This window comes from Podarcis bocagei (assembly GCF_964188305.1).
Source record: "Podarcis bocagei genome assembly, chromosome: 14".
NCBI classification, from domain to species: domain Eukaryota; kingdom Metazoa; phylum Chordata; class Lepidosauria; order Squamata; family Lacertidae; genus Podarcis; species Podarcis bocagei.
In genome coordinates this window covers 49,270,029-49,287,945 of record NC_138139.1, presented here as the reverse complement: position 1 = coordinate 49,287,945, position 17,917 = coordinate 49,270,029, and the positions used below count along the sequence as shown (strand labels likewise).

General features: G+C 47.2%; 2 protein-coding genes across 7 annotated transcripts in view; both read left to right on the top strand.

Annotated features, from left to right (window-relative positions):
* The window catches only part of PRPSAP2 (phosphoribosyl pyrophosphate synthetase associated protein 2), a 31,903-nt gene extending 24,882 nt beyond the window's left edge, over positions 1-7,021 (top strand). For all 5 annotated transcript variants that reach the window (XM_081169689.1, XM_081169686.1, XM_081169690.1 and 2 more), the window contains exons 11-12: positions 2,774-2,920; positions 5,862-7,021. In XM_081169689.1, coding sequence (XP_081025815.1) covers positions 2,774-2,920; positions 5,862-6,020 — 306 coding nt within the window. In that variant the 3' untranslated portion in view covers positions 6,021-7,021. The remainder of the gene's footprint in view (positions 1-2,773; positions 2,921-5,861) is intronic.
* A 1,662-nt stretch (positions 7,022-8,683) lies between these two features.
* The window catches only part of SLC5A10 (solute carrier family 5 member 10), a 99,774-nt gene continuing 90,540 nt past the window's right edge, over positions 8,684-17,917 (top strand). The window contains exons 1-5 of one of the 2 annotated variants that reach the window (XM_081169532.1): positions 8,684-9,643; positions 11,640-11,711; positions 13,664-13,768; positions 14,251-14,310; positions 16,647-16,751. In XM_081169532.1, the coding sequence (XP_081025658.1) occupies positions 9,527-9,643; positions 11,640-11,711; positions 13,664-13,768; positions 14,251-14,310; positions 16,647-16,751 (459 nt within the window). In that variant the 5' untranslated portion in view covers positions 8,684-9,526. The remainder of the gene's footprint in view (positions 9,644-11,639; positions 11,712-13,663; positions 13,769-14,250; positions 14,311-16,646; positions 16,752-17,917) is intronic. The other variant, XM_081169533.1, reaches the window with a different exon arrangement.

The following is a 17,917-nucleotide window of genomic DNA, read 5'->3' as shown; positions in this document are numbered from 1 at the left end:
TGGCTGGGGAAACCCAGCCAGATGGGTGGGATATAAATAATAAATTATTATTAAATTATTATTATATATTTTGGCACCTGTAGTAGTAGTAGAAGCAGTCAAGTGGGCACATGGGGGGAGGGAAAGGTGAGCTCATAAGTAAAGTGGTCCCAGCTTGTTAAGGGCTTTCGATAATAATACACGATGACTGTGATTTGTGGCATCTGCATTTCGCAAGGAAATCCAGCAATCTGAAGCTGAGCGTGCCACTCGGCTTCATGGCTCGCAGCCTATGCTAATACTGTGCTGCTTTTGCGCTGGAGTTTTTAAATGGCATCTTTCCTTACTGTGTCACCTGCTTGGAGGTAATTGGTGCCGCTGAGAAAATCTGGGTCACATTTATCAGGTTTGGCTGCCGAGACTAAAGAGCTGCTCCTTGTGAGCACACCAGACTGCTCTGAATTAAAGGGAGCGCTTCCCCGGCTTTTAATAGGAAGCTGAAATTCCAGCCATTGATTCCCATTCCGTCGGCGTTCCTGATTCAGAATAAAAGGCTTCCAATAGTGGGAGGAAACCAGTGTTTGCTTTTAACAAGCAAGTGAGCTCTTTTTCTTCTTCTTCATTTAACTTAATCTTTCGTCTCCTGTCCAGTCTTCCGGTTTGTTTAAAGTTAACACGTTTTCAACAACATTAAAGTGGCTAATGATTATTCTCCACCCCTGTGGTTATTAGCTGAGTTGCTCATCCAGTTCTTGCATCAGATAACAAACTCCAGTGATGGCTGCTTTTACTGACAGAGGCAACCTTCATATCCCTTGCCGCGTGGGAATGGAGAGGCTGCGGAATAATCCAGCGTAACAGCTGTTGAAAGATTTGTGCGTTGGCTGGAGGATTTAGTTTTCCTAGGAAGGGTGGACTTTTATGCTTGTAGGGAGAGATTAGAGTATATCTGGTGATAGGAATAAATAACCTGTGCAGTTGAGGCCTGGGTCTTCCAGATGTTTTGGACCACGCTTCTCATCATCCCTGACTATTGGCCTTGCTAGCTGGGGCTGATGGGAGTTGTAGTCCAAAAAATACATTGCATTTGCCAGATTGGGGAAGGCTGAGTGCTCTGTCTGTTTCCATTATCACGTTTGCAAGTGTGAAAAGCAAATCCATTATGTACCTCATTAAGCAAAATCAAAACACTTTGGGCCTGTGGGAATGCATATATCCCCACTATGTCTTGCTGTGACCTGCATGGTTAGAGAAATTGCCTACAGTGGTTTGTCATTTGGGACCCGGCAGCTGTTATCGCTGGAAATGCTTTGCAATATACAAATATATTCTTTCTTTGTTTAGCCAAAGCCATTGCAAAAAATAAAATACATCAAACAGAATAAAATACATTCCACAGTTAAAATAATTATTAAGACCAAATGTTTTGTCAGATAAGGGGTTGCTTCCCTGAAGAATTTACACTTTCCATCCCTACAAACTTTCTCCTTAAAATTGTCGCTCAAGACAAAACAGGCCACTTTTCAGAGGTGTAGGTGGACCTGCCCTAAATTAAAAGTTAAATATCCAATCGATCTCCCTACTGGGAGATTCAGTTCTTTGAACAAGGCTGCTCCTTGTGGTTTGGGCAAAACCAGTGAGTAGCAGGGTAAATATTCTACATGGGCAAGCTTTTTATTCATAAGGGGTCCAGTGAGAGCATCCTGCAGCAATGGCAGGGACATAGACTGGAGCCACAGAGCTGTAAAGGCTGTTTTCCATTTGTGATGCTAGTTAGTAAGGGTGAGGAGTCTGAATGGGCAGTTTGGAATGCTAAGAGGCACATTTGGACGGGCGGACGGACAGAAGTGCTTTGAAATGGGAAAAAAGTTCGTGGTGTTCCTATTAGTACATCTAGCCCTTAACAGCTTGGGACCAGTTTACCTATTAGATCGCCTTAACCTACCTGTAGCCAATCCACTGCTTCATTCTGCGGAATTGGCACTGCTGCAGGTGCCACATAATGCCCGTTCCACATTGGTAAGAAATCAAATCATTTTGTGTGGCAGTACCTACACTTGGGAACTCCCTGCCTATTGATATCAAGCAGGCAGCTTCTCTGCACTCTTTGTTGGTGCCTGCTAAAATCTTTCTTGTTTAGACAACCCTGGCCAAACGTTTAGAAAGCTGGAGTAATTTTAATCTGTTTTAGTACTGTAACTTTTGAATGTTTTAAAGCACGGTTGTAAACTCTTATAATGTCTTTTCCTAAAACACTTTAAGGGTTGTTGTTTTTTGTTGGTTTTTTTTTTGCAACCAAGTGATGTCTGATAAATCAGTTATATGTTCCCTCTCTCCCTGCTTCACACTTGGGGCATCGGGGTAGGGCACTGGCGGAGGAATGGGGGAGCGCATTGCCCCTGGCACCATCAGGGAGGGGGGTACCATTGTGGCTGCCCCTCTGACACGTGCCATGTGCCAAGCCCCCGTGGGCGGCATGCCACGCCCCCAGGACGCACGCCACACCCCACGGGACGCGGGCTAGCGACACCCCCGCCTGCTCTCTGCCCCTGGTGCTGGAGCATGCAGCTTTGCCACTGGGGTAGGGGGACAGAAAAAAGTTTGGAATTATTGCCCCACTCACTTCCTTCTGGCCCCACCCACCAGTGGCATGTGGCCCCTGGAATATTGCCCAGAAGGAAATCTGGCTCTTAAAAATGGTTCCTCCCTAAGTGGCTCTAGAGGCCTTCCACTTCCCTCCGGCAGCATCGTTGAGGCAACACTGATCATCCTCTTCTCATGTCCTCTTGGCCAGGACGACATAATAGATGACGTAGACAGCTTCCTGGCTGCTGCTGAGACGCTCAAAGAGAGAGGCGCCTACAAGATTTTTGTCATGGCCACCCACGGCCTCCTTTCCTCGGATGCCCCCCGGTTGATAGAGGAGTCTGCAATCGATGAGGTAAGCTAGCAGAATGGGCTCGTTTTTCCCAAAATGGCAGCGTGTGCCTACAGATGCTAACTTTGCAAACTGGATGAGCCGTAGATCGAGAGGGTCTGACTTGGATTCTGTAGCCACAAAGCTCCTAAAACTACCCGTATTTTTTCCCTGGGAACAGTGGGGGGGGGGGACTTTCGCGTTTAGTGTGGGATGAGGCGCTTGAGACAACAGCCCTTGGTTGCGAAAATGACAGTGTGAGGGGATCTTGCAGGGAGCTTCCAAAGCTGAGGGCCTTAGAAAAAACTGCCGACATTTGTCTCGCGCAAGTGAGGTGGTGAATTGGATGTGGGAAGGGCATTTTGTGCCCCTCTGAAAATGGCAGAATTTAGCATTTTTAAGCCAATTTACACACAGAGAGAGCAAAAAAGGAGCATCAAGGTAACTTAAAAACCACCAATAAAAGTATACTGATAGAACCAGCCGAGATCTATAGATTATTGTGAGCCGCCCTGAGGTCTACGGATGAAGGGCTGTATACACATTTAATAAGTAATGATAAGAACAATGGAAAGGTTGGGGAACCTACTGGAAATAAATGGAAACGAGGTCTAGCAAAGCCATCAGTCTTTTTTCCAGAGACCTAAAAAACCCATTTCCTCACCCTGCTCCAGCCATGATGCTCTTCCTTGCTGGGCCTTCAGGTGTTCTGTAGCAAGCACAATCTGTGGCTACACAGACCTGCCTGGAAATGCGTGGGCTTAGGCCCTGGCTGCCGATTCAGCAGCTGCTCCCCTGTTCAGACTTTTGATTCTTGCATCCTGCCCTTAAAGGTCAGCACATAGTTAACCTTTGGAACGTGCTGCCACAGGAAGAAGTAGTGGCGGCTACCATCTTGGATGACTTCAAAAGAGCATTAAGAGCATTAATTGCTAAAAACTGGAAAAAAGAAACTGTGCCAACAAAAAAGGAAAGGCAAGACAAACTGTTAGAGTATATTGAACTGGCTAGATTAACAGAGGCAATTAGAGATCACACTAGACAAGAGTTTCAAAAAGCATGGGGGAAATGCAGAGAATACTTCACAAAACAGTGCCCTAAAATACATACCTGGACTTGTTTCGATTAATGTCTGCAGGAGACTTTGTGGATATTTAAGTTCTAATTAGAAAAACCTTAATAATTATTCATAAAGGAAACAGCTTATAAGAGGTTAATAAGGAGGCCAGATACAGGATAAAGGAAGTCTTTTATTTGCTGGTTTGTATTGTTGTATGTTATGCTCACTGTATGTTATGTTCACATTTAATGAGGGTGGATTTCTGTATTGGGGGTGTGTGTGCGTGTGGGTTATGTTGTAAATAAAGTTCCAATTTTTTATTTTTAAAAAGAGCATTAAGACAAATTCCTGGAGGAATAAGGGGTATTGTGGCTTGTAGCCAGGATTGCTGTGCTCTCCCACCACAGCCAAGAGGCAGCAATGCTTCCGAATATCAGCTGCTGGAAGTCACAGGAGGAAGAGATGCTCTGTGCTTGGATCCTGCTTGTGGGTTTTCCACGGGCGTCTAGTTGGCCACTCTGAGAACAGGATGCTGGACTAGATGGGCCAGGAACCCAGGTCCAGCAGGCTGCTCGGATCAGATGGGGCCAGAAGGAAGCTGTTAAGTCCTACAAGATCCCCAAGACATAGGTCTGGCTGAGTGTGGCTGCTGTAAAGTCACAGGTAGGGGATTTGAACACAGGTCACCCTGGTCCAAGTCTATTCAGCATCTCACATGGTCTCTCTGGCCCCTCCTCTTCCTTCCTTACTCCCAACACAATTCTTATAGTCTTTTATATATAAAGGTAAAGGGACCCCTGACCATTAGGTCCAGTGGTGGCCGACTCTGGGGTTGCGGCGCTCATCTCGCTTTACTGGCCAAGGGAGCCGGCGTACAGCTTCCGGGTCATGTGGCCAGCATGACTAAGCCGCTTCTGGCGAACCAGAGCAGCGCACAGAAACGCCGTTTACCTTCCCACCGGAGCGGTACCTATTTATCTACTTGCACTTTGACGTGCTTTCGAACTGCTAGGTTGGCAGGAGCTGGGACCGAGCACTGGGAGCTCACCCCGTCGCGGGGATTCGAACCGCTGACCTTCTGATCGGCAAGTCCTATATATACCTCCTGTTTTAATAATTTTTAGCTTTCCAAAACGTCCTGCAGATTTTATTTGTTTATAAAATTTCTATACCGCTTTATACATTTAATAAAAATCTCAAAGCGGTTTACAGCATATTAAATCAATAAAACATTAGCCAGGCGATGTTCCTCTGGCCTCATGAGGAGCCTCTTCAGTAGGGCTGGTGAGTGTGGGCCTTGCCCCCTAGGCCAGGTGGAAAGGGCCTTGCAGGGAGCGGTCTTCACACTCACAGCCGGGCAATGTTCCTCCGGCCTCATCATTTTAAATGACTGTACGTATGCTGGTCTATGACCGTAATAAAGATTTGATTGACTCCCAACACGAAGCAAAATGGGATCAGCTGAAAAACTTTCCTGTTTCTAATTTTAAATCCAGTACTAAAAAGGTAAAGGTGAAGGACTCCTGGACGGTTAAGTCCAGTCAAAGGCGACTATGAGGTGTGGCGCTCATCTCGCTTTCAGGTTGAGGGAGCTGGCATTTGCCCGCAGACAGCTTTCTGGGTCATGTGGCCAGCATGACTAAACTGCTTCTTGCGCAACAGAACACCGTGACGGAAACCAGAGCACACGGAAACGCTGTTTACCTTCCTGCTGCAGTGGTACCCATTTATCTGCTTGCACTGGTGTGCTTTCGAACTGCCAGCAACAAGCTGCAAGGAAGATGTACCACTCTCTCTTTTGCAGCTTTGTTTAGAAGTGATCCCAAGGTGTTTGTGGCTGCGACTCTTCCTGCCACCTTCTTAATTTCCAACCTCCCCCCTCACTCTCTTTGCCTCTCTTCCCAGGTTGTGGTCACCAACACAATCCCTCACGAGATCCAAAAGCTCCAGTGCCCCAAAATTAAGACTGTGGACATCAGCATGATCCTTTCGGAGGCCATCCGCAGAATCCACAACGGGGAGTCCATGTCGTACCTTTTCAGGAATATAGGCCTGGATGACTGACTGCTACCTTGGAAGGCTTGGAGGAGGAGGAGGAAAATATTTTCAGGGGCCAAACTGGACATCTACACAGAAAACCGAGCTGTGAAGCATCGTGGCTTAAACTTTGTCCTTCAATGGAACCCACTTTGTTTAGTTGCTTCCCTTCCCCACGATTTAAATTTAGTAGATGAAATTTCCAGAACTTTCTTCTTCTTTTTTTGCAAAAAGACTTTTATTGGGGGGGGAAAGAACAAAAATCTAGTCTGTTACGTTTAGCTGCACCGTTGGTTAAGGACACGGTCCTTTTTGAGAAGTTCTTGAGCCTCCTTGAATTGCATTGGGGGCCTGTACAGGATAGCACCCTGCGTCTCTTGAGGGTTTGGGTGACCAGGGGACCCAACCGCGTTGTTTTGAAAGAGAAGCCCTATCCCCCTGGGCAATGACTCCCCAGGCATGGGATTCTCCTGGTGAGAGACCCGCAGGGCCTGTTCCCATAGAACAGGTTATCCTTGTTTGCCTGTAAGCAAAAACTGTAGCCTTGCGCCCTGTGGGAGTCAGAGGACACGGAAATGGCAGTCGTGGGCTGGAGCAACAGCATGCTCCGTCTCCTGCCTCTCCTGGTCATTTCAATGAGGTTCACGCAGTAGAACTTCCTGGGAAATGGAGCTCTAAGGGTACAAATGTGCTTGCGCGCGCGCGCACACACACACACACACACACACTCGGAGAAAAGGGTCACAGTTCCTACGTGTTCACATTCCTTTCCTCCCTGAATCAGCTTGCTTGCAAGTGCTTTGAAGGGTTAAGTACATACGATTCTTTTATCTCTTTTTTTTAATATATAAAAAAAGCTACTGTATAAAGTTCGCATCTGACAAGCCAAAAAAAAAAAAAAAGTTGTACTGTTGTACGCAGTTCAGTGACATTTTTTGTAGAAGTGCTTTTATAGGAAAAGCATATGGAGTATGCACTGGTATTTATTTTCTGCAATGAGAAGAATAAATGACTTTGTTTTTGTGTGAGCTTCTTAGGAAATATTTGTTCGGCGGTTGTGCTCTTTTTGTCAGCGGAACAATATTCCGGGTGGTGAGTGTGTGCGTGCCGGCAGCTTCCTGCGCTCCTTCAGTCTCCCCCTCTCCAAAAAAATAGCTTGTTTCGACGTTTTTGCAAGGCTTTTCCCACCTTTCAAAAGGGCAGCAGTGGGCTTCATCTCACCCTTCTGGAATCTTTTTAGCTTTGCTTGCAAACTTCCATTCCCACACCTCCTAATATGCTGCTCAACTGGGCACTCTGCAGAAACAAACCTCCTTAAACCAGCTCACACATGAGCAACATTGACATGCACAGCTCAAGAGTGTCAGGTTGGAATTTGATATCTCTTCAGCTGCCCCTGTGTTGAATGCAGAACAGGCTTCGGGAACCGCGTTCCTGGGTTAGGCTTTAACGGAAGCCGCTCATTAAACAATGCCGCTAGCTAACGAAAAGGCTGACACATTAACAAAAGAGTGTCAATGTTTAGGAGGAAGGGTGGACAAGTTGGCCTGTGAGGGGACAGACATTTGAAGGGAGAATTGCACAAAAATGTCAAGGTGCAAGTTCTGCCAAGCCCAAGGACCTGTGGAGTGAGGGTGGGGGTAGGATAGGGAGAAACTCAATTCAGTTAGCATTTAAAGGCAAAACCCATCAAATTCACCTTTTCTAAAAACGATGCAGGAACTGAAACACAGCTATCCTTCAACATCCAACCTTCTCTGAATTTTGCAGCGCAGTTCACCAGCCAAAATGTGCTTACATTCACACATTAGTGAATGTATCCTACAAAAATTCTATATATTATGGGAAGTTGCTTTGTGTGCATCGGGGGAAATTGCATGCCAAAATGGCATACTAGGAGAAATTTGACCTAGAACGTTGATGAGTTTCATGAGGAAGTCACAGATGTGCTTAAGACTGAGCTTAAGACTGGAAAAATGAGAAACATAATAATAATAATAATAATTATTATTATTTATACCCCGCCCATCTGGCTGAGTTTCCCCAGCCACTCTGGGCGGCTTGCAATCAAGTGTTAAAAACAGTACAGCGTTACATATTAAAAACTTCCCTGAACAGGGCTGCCTTAAGATGTCTTCTGAATGTCAGGTAATTGTTTATCTCTTTGACATCTGATGGGAGGGCGTTCCACAGGGCGGGCGCCACTACCGAGAAGGCCCTCTGCCTGGTTCCCTGTAACCTCACTTCTCGCAATAAGGGAACCGCCAGAAGGCCCTTGGCGCTGGATCTCAGTGTCCGGGTTGAACGATGGGGGTGGAGATGCTCCTTCAGGTATACTGGGCTGAGGCCGTTTAGGGCTTTAAATGTCAGCACCAACACTTTGAATCGTGCTCGGAAACGTACTGGGAGCCAATGCAGATCTCTCAGAACCGGTGTTACGTGGTCCCGGCGGCCACTCACAGTCACCAGTCTAGCTGCCGCATTCTGGATTAATTGCAATTTCCGGGTCACCTTCAAAGGTAGCCCCACGTAGAGCGCGTTGCAGCAGTCCAAGCGTGAGATAACTAGAGTATGCACCACTCTGGCGAGACAGTCCGCAGGCAGGTAGGGTCTCAGCCTGTGTACCAGATGGAGCTGGTAGACAGCTGCCCTGGACACAGAGTTAACCTGCGCCTCCATGGACAGCTGTGAGTCCACAGTGACTCCCAGGCTGCGCACCTGGTCCTTCAGGGGCACAGTTACCCCATTCAAGACCAGGGAATCCCCCACACCCACCCGCTCCCTGTCCCCCAAAAACAGTACTTCTGTCTTGTCAGGATTCAACCTCAATCTGGTAGCTGCCATCCATCCTCCAACCGCCTCCAGGCACTCACACAGGAAACTGAAAACGACAAGTTCCACCCATCCCTGGACAGTCATGGATGGGCCAAATACCTTTAGCTGAATAGGTTTCACGTTGGATTTATGTGAAGGAGACCCCTGACCCCTCCAGTGTTTCCCATCATCCCAACATAACCGAGAAAGCGCCACTGTTTTGCGTTGGCAGGGTTTGTCTGTGGCTGTGGCCTTAGGAGGGATCGGAGATGTTTTTTTCAGTTCTACAGCGGCACATGGTTCAGAAGGGCGCACCTTAGCATTTTGAAGAATGATCCTAAAACACCCGAATGCGAGCAGGTCGTGCAGCCCTGGGGCCCCTCAATCATGGGGGCGAAGGTGGGGCGCGTGTCCTGAGGCATGCCCATTGGTTTGGGTTTTTTTGCAACGTCCACGCAGCTTCGCCGCAACAAAAATGCCAGCCAGCATTCAAATTTGCAAATTTAGCAGCCCACCCACCCCCCCGTAGCTCTGATTAACCCTCAGTTCATTCGTATCCGCTGAGAAAGGGGGCAGACTCTGCCCTAAGGCCAAGAAAGCTCACCCACATGTACTGCTTCTCGAATCACAAATGGCCTACCCCCAGGCTGTTTAATGATCAATTCCTTGACTCTTGAAAGCAGCTGGCCTCTCCCTCTTTGTTGCTGGGTCCAGGCACGATGTCCGCAGAAAACTTTCCTCCGGTTGAAATGCCCACTCCTTCGCCCCACTTCAGCGTTACTGATGTGATCGTCGTCGTGGCGTATTTCCTTTTGAATTTGGCAGTGGGGATATGGGTAAGGTGGGCAAATCTTTAATCGGTTTAACGGCCCGATCGACTATGCGACGGCTTCAGTTGACCAATGGGACTAAGCATTGGGGGGGGGGGATGCCAGCTTCTTAAAAGAAGCAGTTTGGATTCTGCTGCCTGGGCACAGAACACGCTCAGCCGTATTGGGATGTTTTCTCTCCCCACACCCCCTAGGTCCCCCGCCACCAGAATTTATTTGCATTTCTGCAAATCTAAATGCTCTGCCGAACCTGCTGATATCTCCCTGTTGCATATAACTGGTGCCATTTTGACTGAGCGCTCACGCCTGAATGTCAGAAATTAGAGGGAATATTATTATGGTTATTATTACCCATCCTGCTTCTAAAAATAAAGTAAGATTCTAGTCCTCATGGTTTTGAATAAAGGGTGAAATTAAATAAGAATCTGCTTTGCACGGAGCCAGAACATCGGTCCATCTAGCTGGGTGGTGTTTCCAACAATCTTTTGCTGAGGTCAGTGGCGTAGCGTGGGGTGTGCCGGGGGGCCGGCCGCACCGGGCGCAACATGGGCGGGGGGCGCGCTCGCACTAGCAGCTCTCTGCCCCTACTAAAATCCACGGGTTAGGGAGCCCGCGCTCGCTCGGCTTGGCGAGGAGGTCGCGGAAGGGGGAGAGCGAAGCCTTCTGCTGCGGGCAAAAAAAGGAGAGGAAGCCGGGCGGGCGGGCTGGCTGGCTGGCGGGGGTCTGGCTGCGCCTGCTGCTGCCGTTGCTGCTGCTGCCGGGGCTTTGACAGCTTGGCGAAGCGGAGGGAGAGGAGCTTTATGGTAATTGCGGCTCTCTCTCCACTGGCCGCCTGGGTAGTGAGCTGAGCCGAGCAGGGAGTCTGGCGAGGGGGCGGGAAGAGACTTTTCCACCTCGCCTGGTCAAAAAGGAGAGCGGAGTCTCCTCAGGGCGCCCTCAGGCAGGGCAGGGTAAGGCAAGCAGAGCGAGGAGGAGAGAGAGGGGAAGGGGGGGGGGAAGCAGCCAGGAAACGCTGCGGTGTGGAGGAGGAATCAATTAAGGAGAGAAAGCGAAAAGCCTTGGAGAAAGGGAAAAAAGGAAAGAAAAGAGGCAGCTCCAGGAGAGCGCGGGGGAAAGAGAAGCCTCGCTGCTGCTGCTGCTTGGGAGAGTAAATTACTGTACTTGCCTTGCCCCGGGTTAGGGGGCACAAATTACTTGCCTTGCCCCGGGTGCTGATAACCCACGCTACGCCGCTGGCTGAGGTTTTGAGCCCCAGGCCTAGGTGGCTAAATCCGACCCTCTAAGCCCCCTCAGCTGGCCACACCTCTGCTTTGCACACTCCTTTAGTGTCTGTCTTGAAAATGTCTGCCTGGAATAATTATTATCATCTTTCTGAATCAGAATTTTGTTTATTGCCTGCACTCAAAGGTCCCAGGGCAGGTCAAAGCAATTTAAAACACAACTTTTTAGGAACCAGCTGCAGCTTGCAAAGAGTTCCAGCTTCAACCCATGGCATCTAGGGCTGGGAATGCACCCCCCCTCGCCCAATCTGAATTCCCGGAGAGCTGCTGCCGGTCAGTGTAAACAATATAGAGTTAGATGGGCCAATGTTCCAACTAGGAGTGGGGCTGCTTCCTATGTTCAAAAGAGGGTGGGTCTGAAAAATATGCAGCCCAACTGAAAGGCCAGGGAAAAGAGGCATATCTTCAGCGTATGATGCGAACCATATAGGGAAGGAGCCAGGCATGCCTCTGTGGGGAGGGATTTCCACAATTTAGGGGCTGCCACAGAGAAGGCCCTGTACCCGGCCACCCCCTACCCGACTTCTCAGGGTGGTGGAAATACAAAGAGGGTGCCCCCTGCCGATCTAAAGACCCAGGAGACTCTATAGGGAAGGAGGTGGTCTTTCTGATACTTGGGGGCTATATTGTGGGGCAGGAGGAAATCTCTGTCCGGTTTCCACGCTCTAGGCACAGTTTGTCTGTCACTCATCCCCTGCTTAGTCGTCTTTTTGCCTGTCCAGTCTTCTTGCAGGGCAAACAGAAACACTTTAAGTGGATACTTCCTGGCTGGGAGGAACATAGCCTGGTGGCCGGTAAGTAGATGCAACTGCCTGTTTGATTTTGGGGCTCCACAAGGTTTCATCCAAGCCTCACAGAGGGCGGTTACTTACATGCATTGTTGGAAAAAGAGCAAGTGTTGTCCCCACTTCCCCCCCAAAAAACCCAATAGGGCACAAGAACATGCAGATCTGCACAAAATTTGCACATGCTAATTTATATTTCTAGATGTATGTTTAGAAAGTCACTTTTGTGCAAAGCAGACCCATTGGAAATAATAGCTCCAAGTGACTCATGTGCATTAATTTCAGTGGGTCTACTCAGAGTAGGACTACCGCTGGGTACAAGCCAACTAGGTAAAGTTAAAGGTACCCCTGACAGTTAGGTCCAGTCGCGGACGACTCTGGGGTTGCAGCGCTCATCTCGCTCTATAGGCTGAGGGAGCCGGTGTTTGTCCGCAGACAGCTTCCGGGTCATGTGGCCAGCATGACTCAGCCGCTTCTGGATAACCAGAGCAGAACACGGAAACGCCGTTTACCTTCCCGCCAGAGCGGTACCTATTTATCTACTTGCGCTTTGACGTGCTTTTGAACTGCTAGGTTGGCAGGAGCAGAGACCGAACAACGGGAGCTCACCCTGTCATGGGGATTCAAACCGCCAACCTTTCGATCGGCAAGCCCAAGAGGCTCGGTGGTTTAGGCCACAGCGCCACCCATGCCAATACCATGCAGTTGTTAGTTGGAGTGTCGGACTGGGACCTGAGAGACCCGGGTTCAAATCCCCACTCAGCCGTGGGCCAGTCCCTGCCTCTCGGCCTAACCTACCTCACAAGGTTGTTGTGGGGGATTAAATGAGAACGGGAAGAGTTGGAAGGGACCACAAGGGTTGTACATACCAACCGGTTGCGATGCAGGAATCTTTTGCCCAACGTAGGAATCGAACCCACGACCCTGAGATGAAGAGTGTAATGCTTTACCAACTGAGAGATCCTTGGAGGAAAAAAAGTGGTATATAAATACAGTGATACCTCTGGTTACGTACTTAAATCGTTCCGGAGGTCCGTTCTTAACCTGAAACTGTTCTTAACCTGAAGCACCACTTTAGCTAATGGGGCCTCCCGCTGCTGCTGCACACTTTCTCTTCTCATCCTGAAGCAAAGTTCTTAACCCGAGGTACAATTTCTGGGTTAGCGGAGTCTGTAACCTGAAGCGTATGTAACCTGAAGCGTATGTAACCCGAGGTACCACTGTACAATAAATGAATGGACCAGGTGACCTGTGTGCCTGCTCATTCAGGGCCATCTTTACCTGGGGGTGCAAATTATGGGGGGTGCCTGGTGCCTGCTGCTGAAGCCGCCTAAGCTCTTAACTATCTACCTGTTATGAAATAATAAATAATTTTGATCAAGCTAGAAAAACAAAATACATATATACCTAGGTATTACCGAAATGTATACCTATTGTTTCACTAAAGGACTATCGACTTTGCGCACTCATTTACCAAAGACGTGCTGCGCCAGTGGTGGTGCTTGTCATTCACAATGGCAACGCTTGTCAGACTCAACAACGGTGCTTGTCATTCTCAACGGCGCTGTGCACACGAAATCAACTAAATTTGTAAGCGCTGGGCAGATCTTTGCACCCTGGTGGCGCATATGCTAAAGACGGCTCTGCGCTCAGTCCAAACTCTTCTCTGTCCTCCTTCTTTCCGGCACCCACTGAAAACATTTTTGTTTCAGAAGCCTATCGAGAAGTTACACGAGTTTTCATTTTAGCTACTGCTGCTTTGGGAGATACGTTTAAATACCTGATTTTTAACTCTTTCCAATCGATAATTTTAATGCTTTATTGTTATATTTTTGTAATTCGCTTAGGGGTTTTGCAATTTGTTTGGTATAACAACAACAACAAAAAATAATAATAATAATAATAATAATAATAATAATAATAATAATAATAATAATATATTGGCTGCTTTTGGCCTGCAGATCGGTGCCTCGCTCTTTGCCAGCAGCGAAGGATCGAGCCTTTTCATTGGACTGGCTGGCACAGCAGCTGCAGGAGGGGTAGCAGTGGCCGGCTTCGAATGGAACGTGAGTAGTGCCTGATTTACGTATAAGCTAAACAAGCTATAGCTTAGGGCTCCACTCTCTTGGGAGCCCCAAAAAAATTTCAAGGGAAGAAAACCCTGGATGTACAATTCCAAAATATAAGATAAAAAGCAAATAAAATAAAACCTACATACAGTTAGAGCTTAATAATTATTTCACTATTAATATACTTCTTAATTGTGTTTCACTATTAATATACTACCGGTGATGAAGAAACTGAAATTGACCAATTCTATGAAGACTTACAACACCTTCTAGAAATGACCCCAAAGAAGGATGTTCTTCTCATTATAGGGGATTGGAATGCTAAAGTAGGGAGTCAAGAGATAAAAGGAACAACTGGATGGTTGAACCACTTTGGAAATTTCAGCTAGTGCTTATATCCGAAGCACAAATCCCTTTTCTTTTACACATATGCACCAATGTGCAGGGCCACACTTAAGTGTTTTTATATCTCTTTCCAGGCCACCTTTGTCCTTCTGGCGTTGGCCTGGGTGTTTGTTCCCGTCTACATCTCTTCAGAGGTAAGTTGGGAACCGGGTTTGGTCCCGTCCTTTGGTGTGTGGCCTTCCTGCACCGCCAACAGCTGCTTTTTACAACCTCTCCCGTACCGATTCAGTGCAACCAACCCAGGTGGCTGAGGATCACGCCCTTCTCTGTACAGTGGTGCCCCGCAAGACGAATGCCTCGCAAGACGGAAAACTCGCTAGACGAAAGGGTTTTCCGTTTTGGAGGTGCTTCGCAAAACGAATCTCCTATGGGCTTGCTTCGCAAGATGAAAATGTCTTGCGAGTTCCTGCGGTTTTTCCCTCTCCCCCCCCTTTTCCCCAAGCCGCTAAGCCGCTTATCAGCTGATCCGCTAAGCCGCTTAACAGCTGATCCGCTAAGCCGCTAAGCCGCTTATCAGCTGATCCGCTAAGCCGCTTATCAGCTGATCCTAAGCCACTAAGCCGCTTAACAGCAGATCCGCTAAGCCGCTTAACAGCTGATCCGCTAAGCCGCTTAACAGCTGATCCGCTAAGCCGCTTATCAGCTGATCCGCTAAACCGCTAAACCGCTTAACAGCTGATCCGCTAAGCCACTTATCAGCTGATCCGCTAAGCCGCTTAACAGCTGATCCGCTAATCCGCTAAACCGCTTATCAGCTGATCCGCTAAGCTGCTAAACCGCTTATCAGCTGATCCGCTAAAATTTATCATTTGCCCGATAACAAGTGTTGGAAATGTAAAGAGACTGAAGGTACCTTCTATCACCTTTGGTGGACATGCCCGAAGATTAAGGCTTTCTGGGAAATGATTTATAATGAAATGAAAAAGGTACTTAAATGTACTTTCCCTAAAAAACCAGAGGCCTTTCTCTTGGGCATTGTCGGCCAATTGGTGTCAAAGAGGGATAGAACTTTCTTTATGTATGCTACAACAGCAGCAAGAATACTCATCGCAAAGTATTGGAAGACACAAGATCTACCCACCCTGGAAGAATGGCAGATGAAAGTGATGGACTATATGACACTGGCCGAGATGACAGGCAGAATCCGTGATCAAGGAAAAGAGACGGCGGAAGAAGAATGGAGAAAATTTAAGAGATACCTTAAGGACTATTATAAACTTGATGAATGTTAGAATGTTGAGGTTTGCAGGAAAAAAAGGGATACAGTGACATAAGAACAGACTATAGAAAAGATTAAGATGACAGAGGTTGGAAAGGAATATTTAGAAGTTGCTAAAAAATTATGGACATTGGAATGCAGAAAGGGGGGGTATGGGGGAGTCCCGGAAAAGAGGTTTATGAAAAAATGCTATGAAATTATACGTGTTTGTATGTCTTTTTAGGTGTCTGTCTTTAAAAAATTTTGTAAAACCAATAAAAATTTTATAAAAAAAAAATCAGCTGATCCGCTAAGCCCGCTAAGCCGCTAATAGCGCTAATCCGCTAAGCCGCTAATGGGCTTGCTTCACAAGACGAAAAAACCGCAAGACGAAGAGACTCCCGGAACGGATTCTTTTCGTCTTGCGAGGCACCCCTGTACTTGGCAATTCAAATAATAATAATATCTTGCAAGGCTCCTGGTTGAAAAGCCACCACAATTTATTTTAACATGATTCTAATGCTGTGTTTTACGTTGCCGTAACCTGCCCTGGGACTGTCAGATAATAAATGGTGCGACTCCCCAGTGAGGCAGGTTTTCCACATTTCTGCAACAGTTTGTCACCATGAAAATTCACCTGTGTTTTAGTACAAATTCCTTTTTGGTCATACAACCCAAGTGGAAAATTGGGAAAGGTTGTGGAAGGTGGATATCAATTTCACAGCCTGTTATACGATAAAAGAGAACATGATTTTACTGCTGGTACCTCATTCTGGAAAAATTGGCTGAGATTTACATAAAGCAGTCAAACTTATGCTGGAGATGTAAGAAGGAGGTGGGAACCTTTTATCACACATGGTGGGGATGTAAAATTGTAAGGAAATTTTGGAACGAGGTATACGAGGAGCTGAAAAAATTATTCAAGATTTCGTTTGCCAAAAAGCCAGAGGCTTTTTTCTTAGGCCTAATATCAAATGACATTTCCAGAGATAAGAAAAATGTATTCCTTTACCCAACATCTGCCCCCCCCCACTAATATAGGCATTCTTATCCACACTTTTCGCTAAGATGTATTTTTTGTAGACATTATTTGGCTGGGGAAGAGCAGCACAAAATTCAGAGAAGCGCAAATTATGCTGTGTTTTGGTTTGCATGCAAAGTGTAAATTAGGCTAGGCTCACGTTAAAATCTGAACGGAGATGGACTTTCTCCCACCCCAAATTATAACACTGGCGTCTGATTCTTTCCCTTCCTTTCCCTTCCTCTGATCAGATTGTCACCATGCCAGAATACCTCCAGAAGCGTTTTGGCGGGGAGAGAATTCGGATATACCTCTCATCCCTGTCTCTCCTGCTTTCCATCTTCACCAAGATATCGGTGAGTGGCTGCTAGCCAGTGAAATAATGCCTCTCAAATATGGCGGGTTGGGGGCAAAAATATAAATAAAACCAATAAATGAAGTAGACAACCGTTCTGGGGTGTTTAAACCTCTCTGCCCTGCCCAGCCCCCGAGGCAGATACCAATTACCCAATACAAAATTGGGGACGGGGCAATAACCTCCTTTATTTAGAAAATACGCACAGATCTGCTGAGGAAGGGGGGGAAGGGTGTGTGGAATGCGGGGGGGGGCACCCCTGGCTTGTGCCCCCCCAAGTTTGTTCGAGGGTCATTGTGGCCCCTGGTATTAAAAAAAGATTAGCCTCCTGTGTTTTTAAATGGCTTGGTAGCCCAGTCGGTAAAGCATGAGACTCTTAATCTCAGGGTTTGGGGTTCGAGACCCATCTTGGGGCAAAAGATTCCTGCATTGCAGGGGGTTGGACTAGAGGGCCTTTGTGACTCTGTGATTCTGTGGTTGGAAATTATATTTAACTGATTACTGTTTTGATGTGCGTTTGGTCGCAGCTTTTGGAATAGCGTCTTTTTAGAAAGCAGGCTAGGAAACTCAGACTAAAAAATAAAATAAACATGGATCCCAGATGTCCATATTGCAAGGTAGAGAAATGACCTCTGCCTGTGACCTTCCCCAATGGGTCACTGGGGCCTAATCTGACCAACCTATTGCAGATGATGGTTCAGGCGTCATACAGCTCTCTCGTCAGCAGGAGGCGCTGTTGGTCAAGTTGCTGTCCCGACCCAGACCTTCCTGTGGCCTGTTTTCTTTTGCTGAATATTATTCTGCCTCCGTCTGACATTGGCACACCCTTGCTTGTTTCCCAGAAAAGCCTTTGGGCAACAGATCTGTGCTCCAAGAGGAGGCTTAAATATACGAAGCAAGATCAGGACGAAATTAAGCCCTTTTACATCCCTTTGAGTTAAGGGCTGAAGTGCACGCTTAACTTTCCTTGTCGAAACCAGTGGGAATTAAACGAGTGTAATGTTTCTTTATAGGCCAATTTTAAAAGCAATAAACTTCAGCTGAGTCATGTTGTTATGGGGACAATTACTGCTGTTTGGAATAAGTATATATAATGAATGACCTTATTATCTTGTATAATATGGTACAAGGAGGGGAGGTTGATTAATGGCTACTGGCGCGTGATGG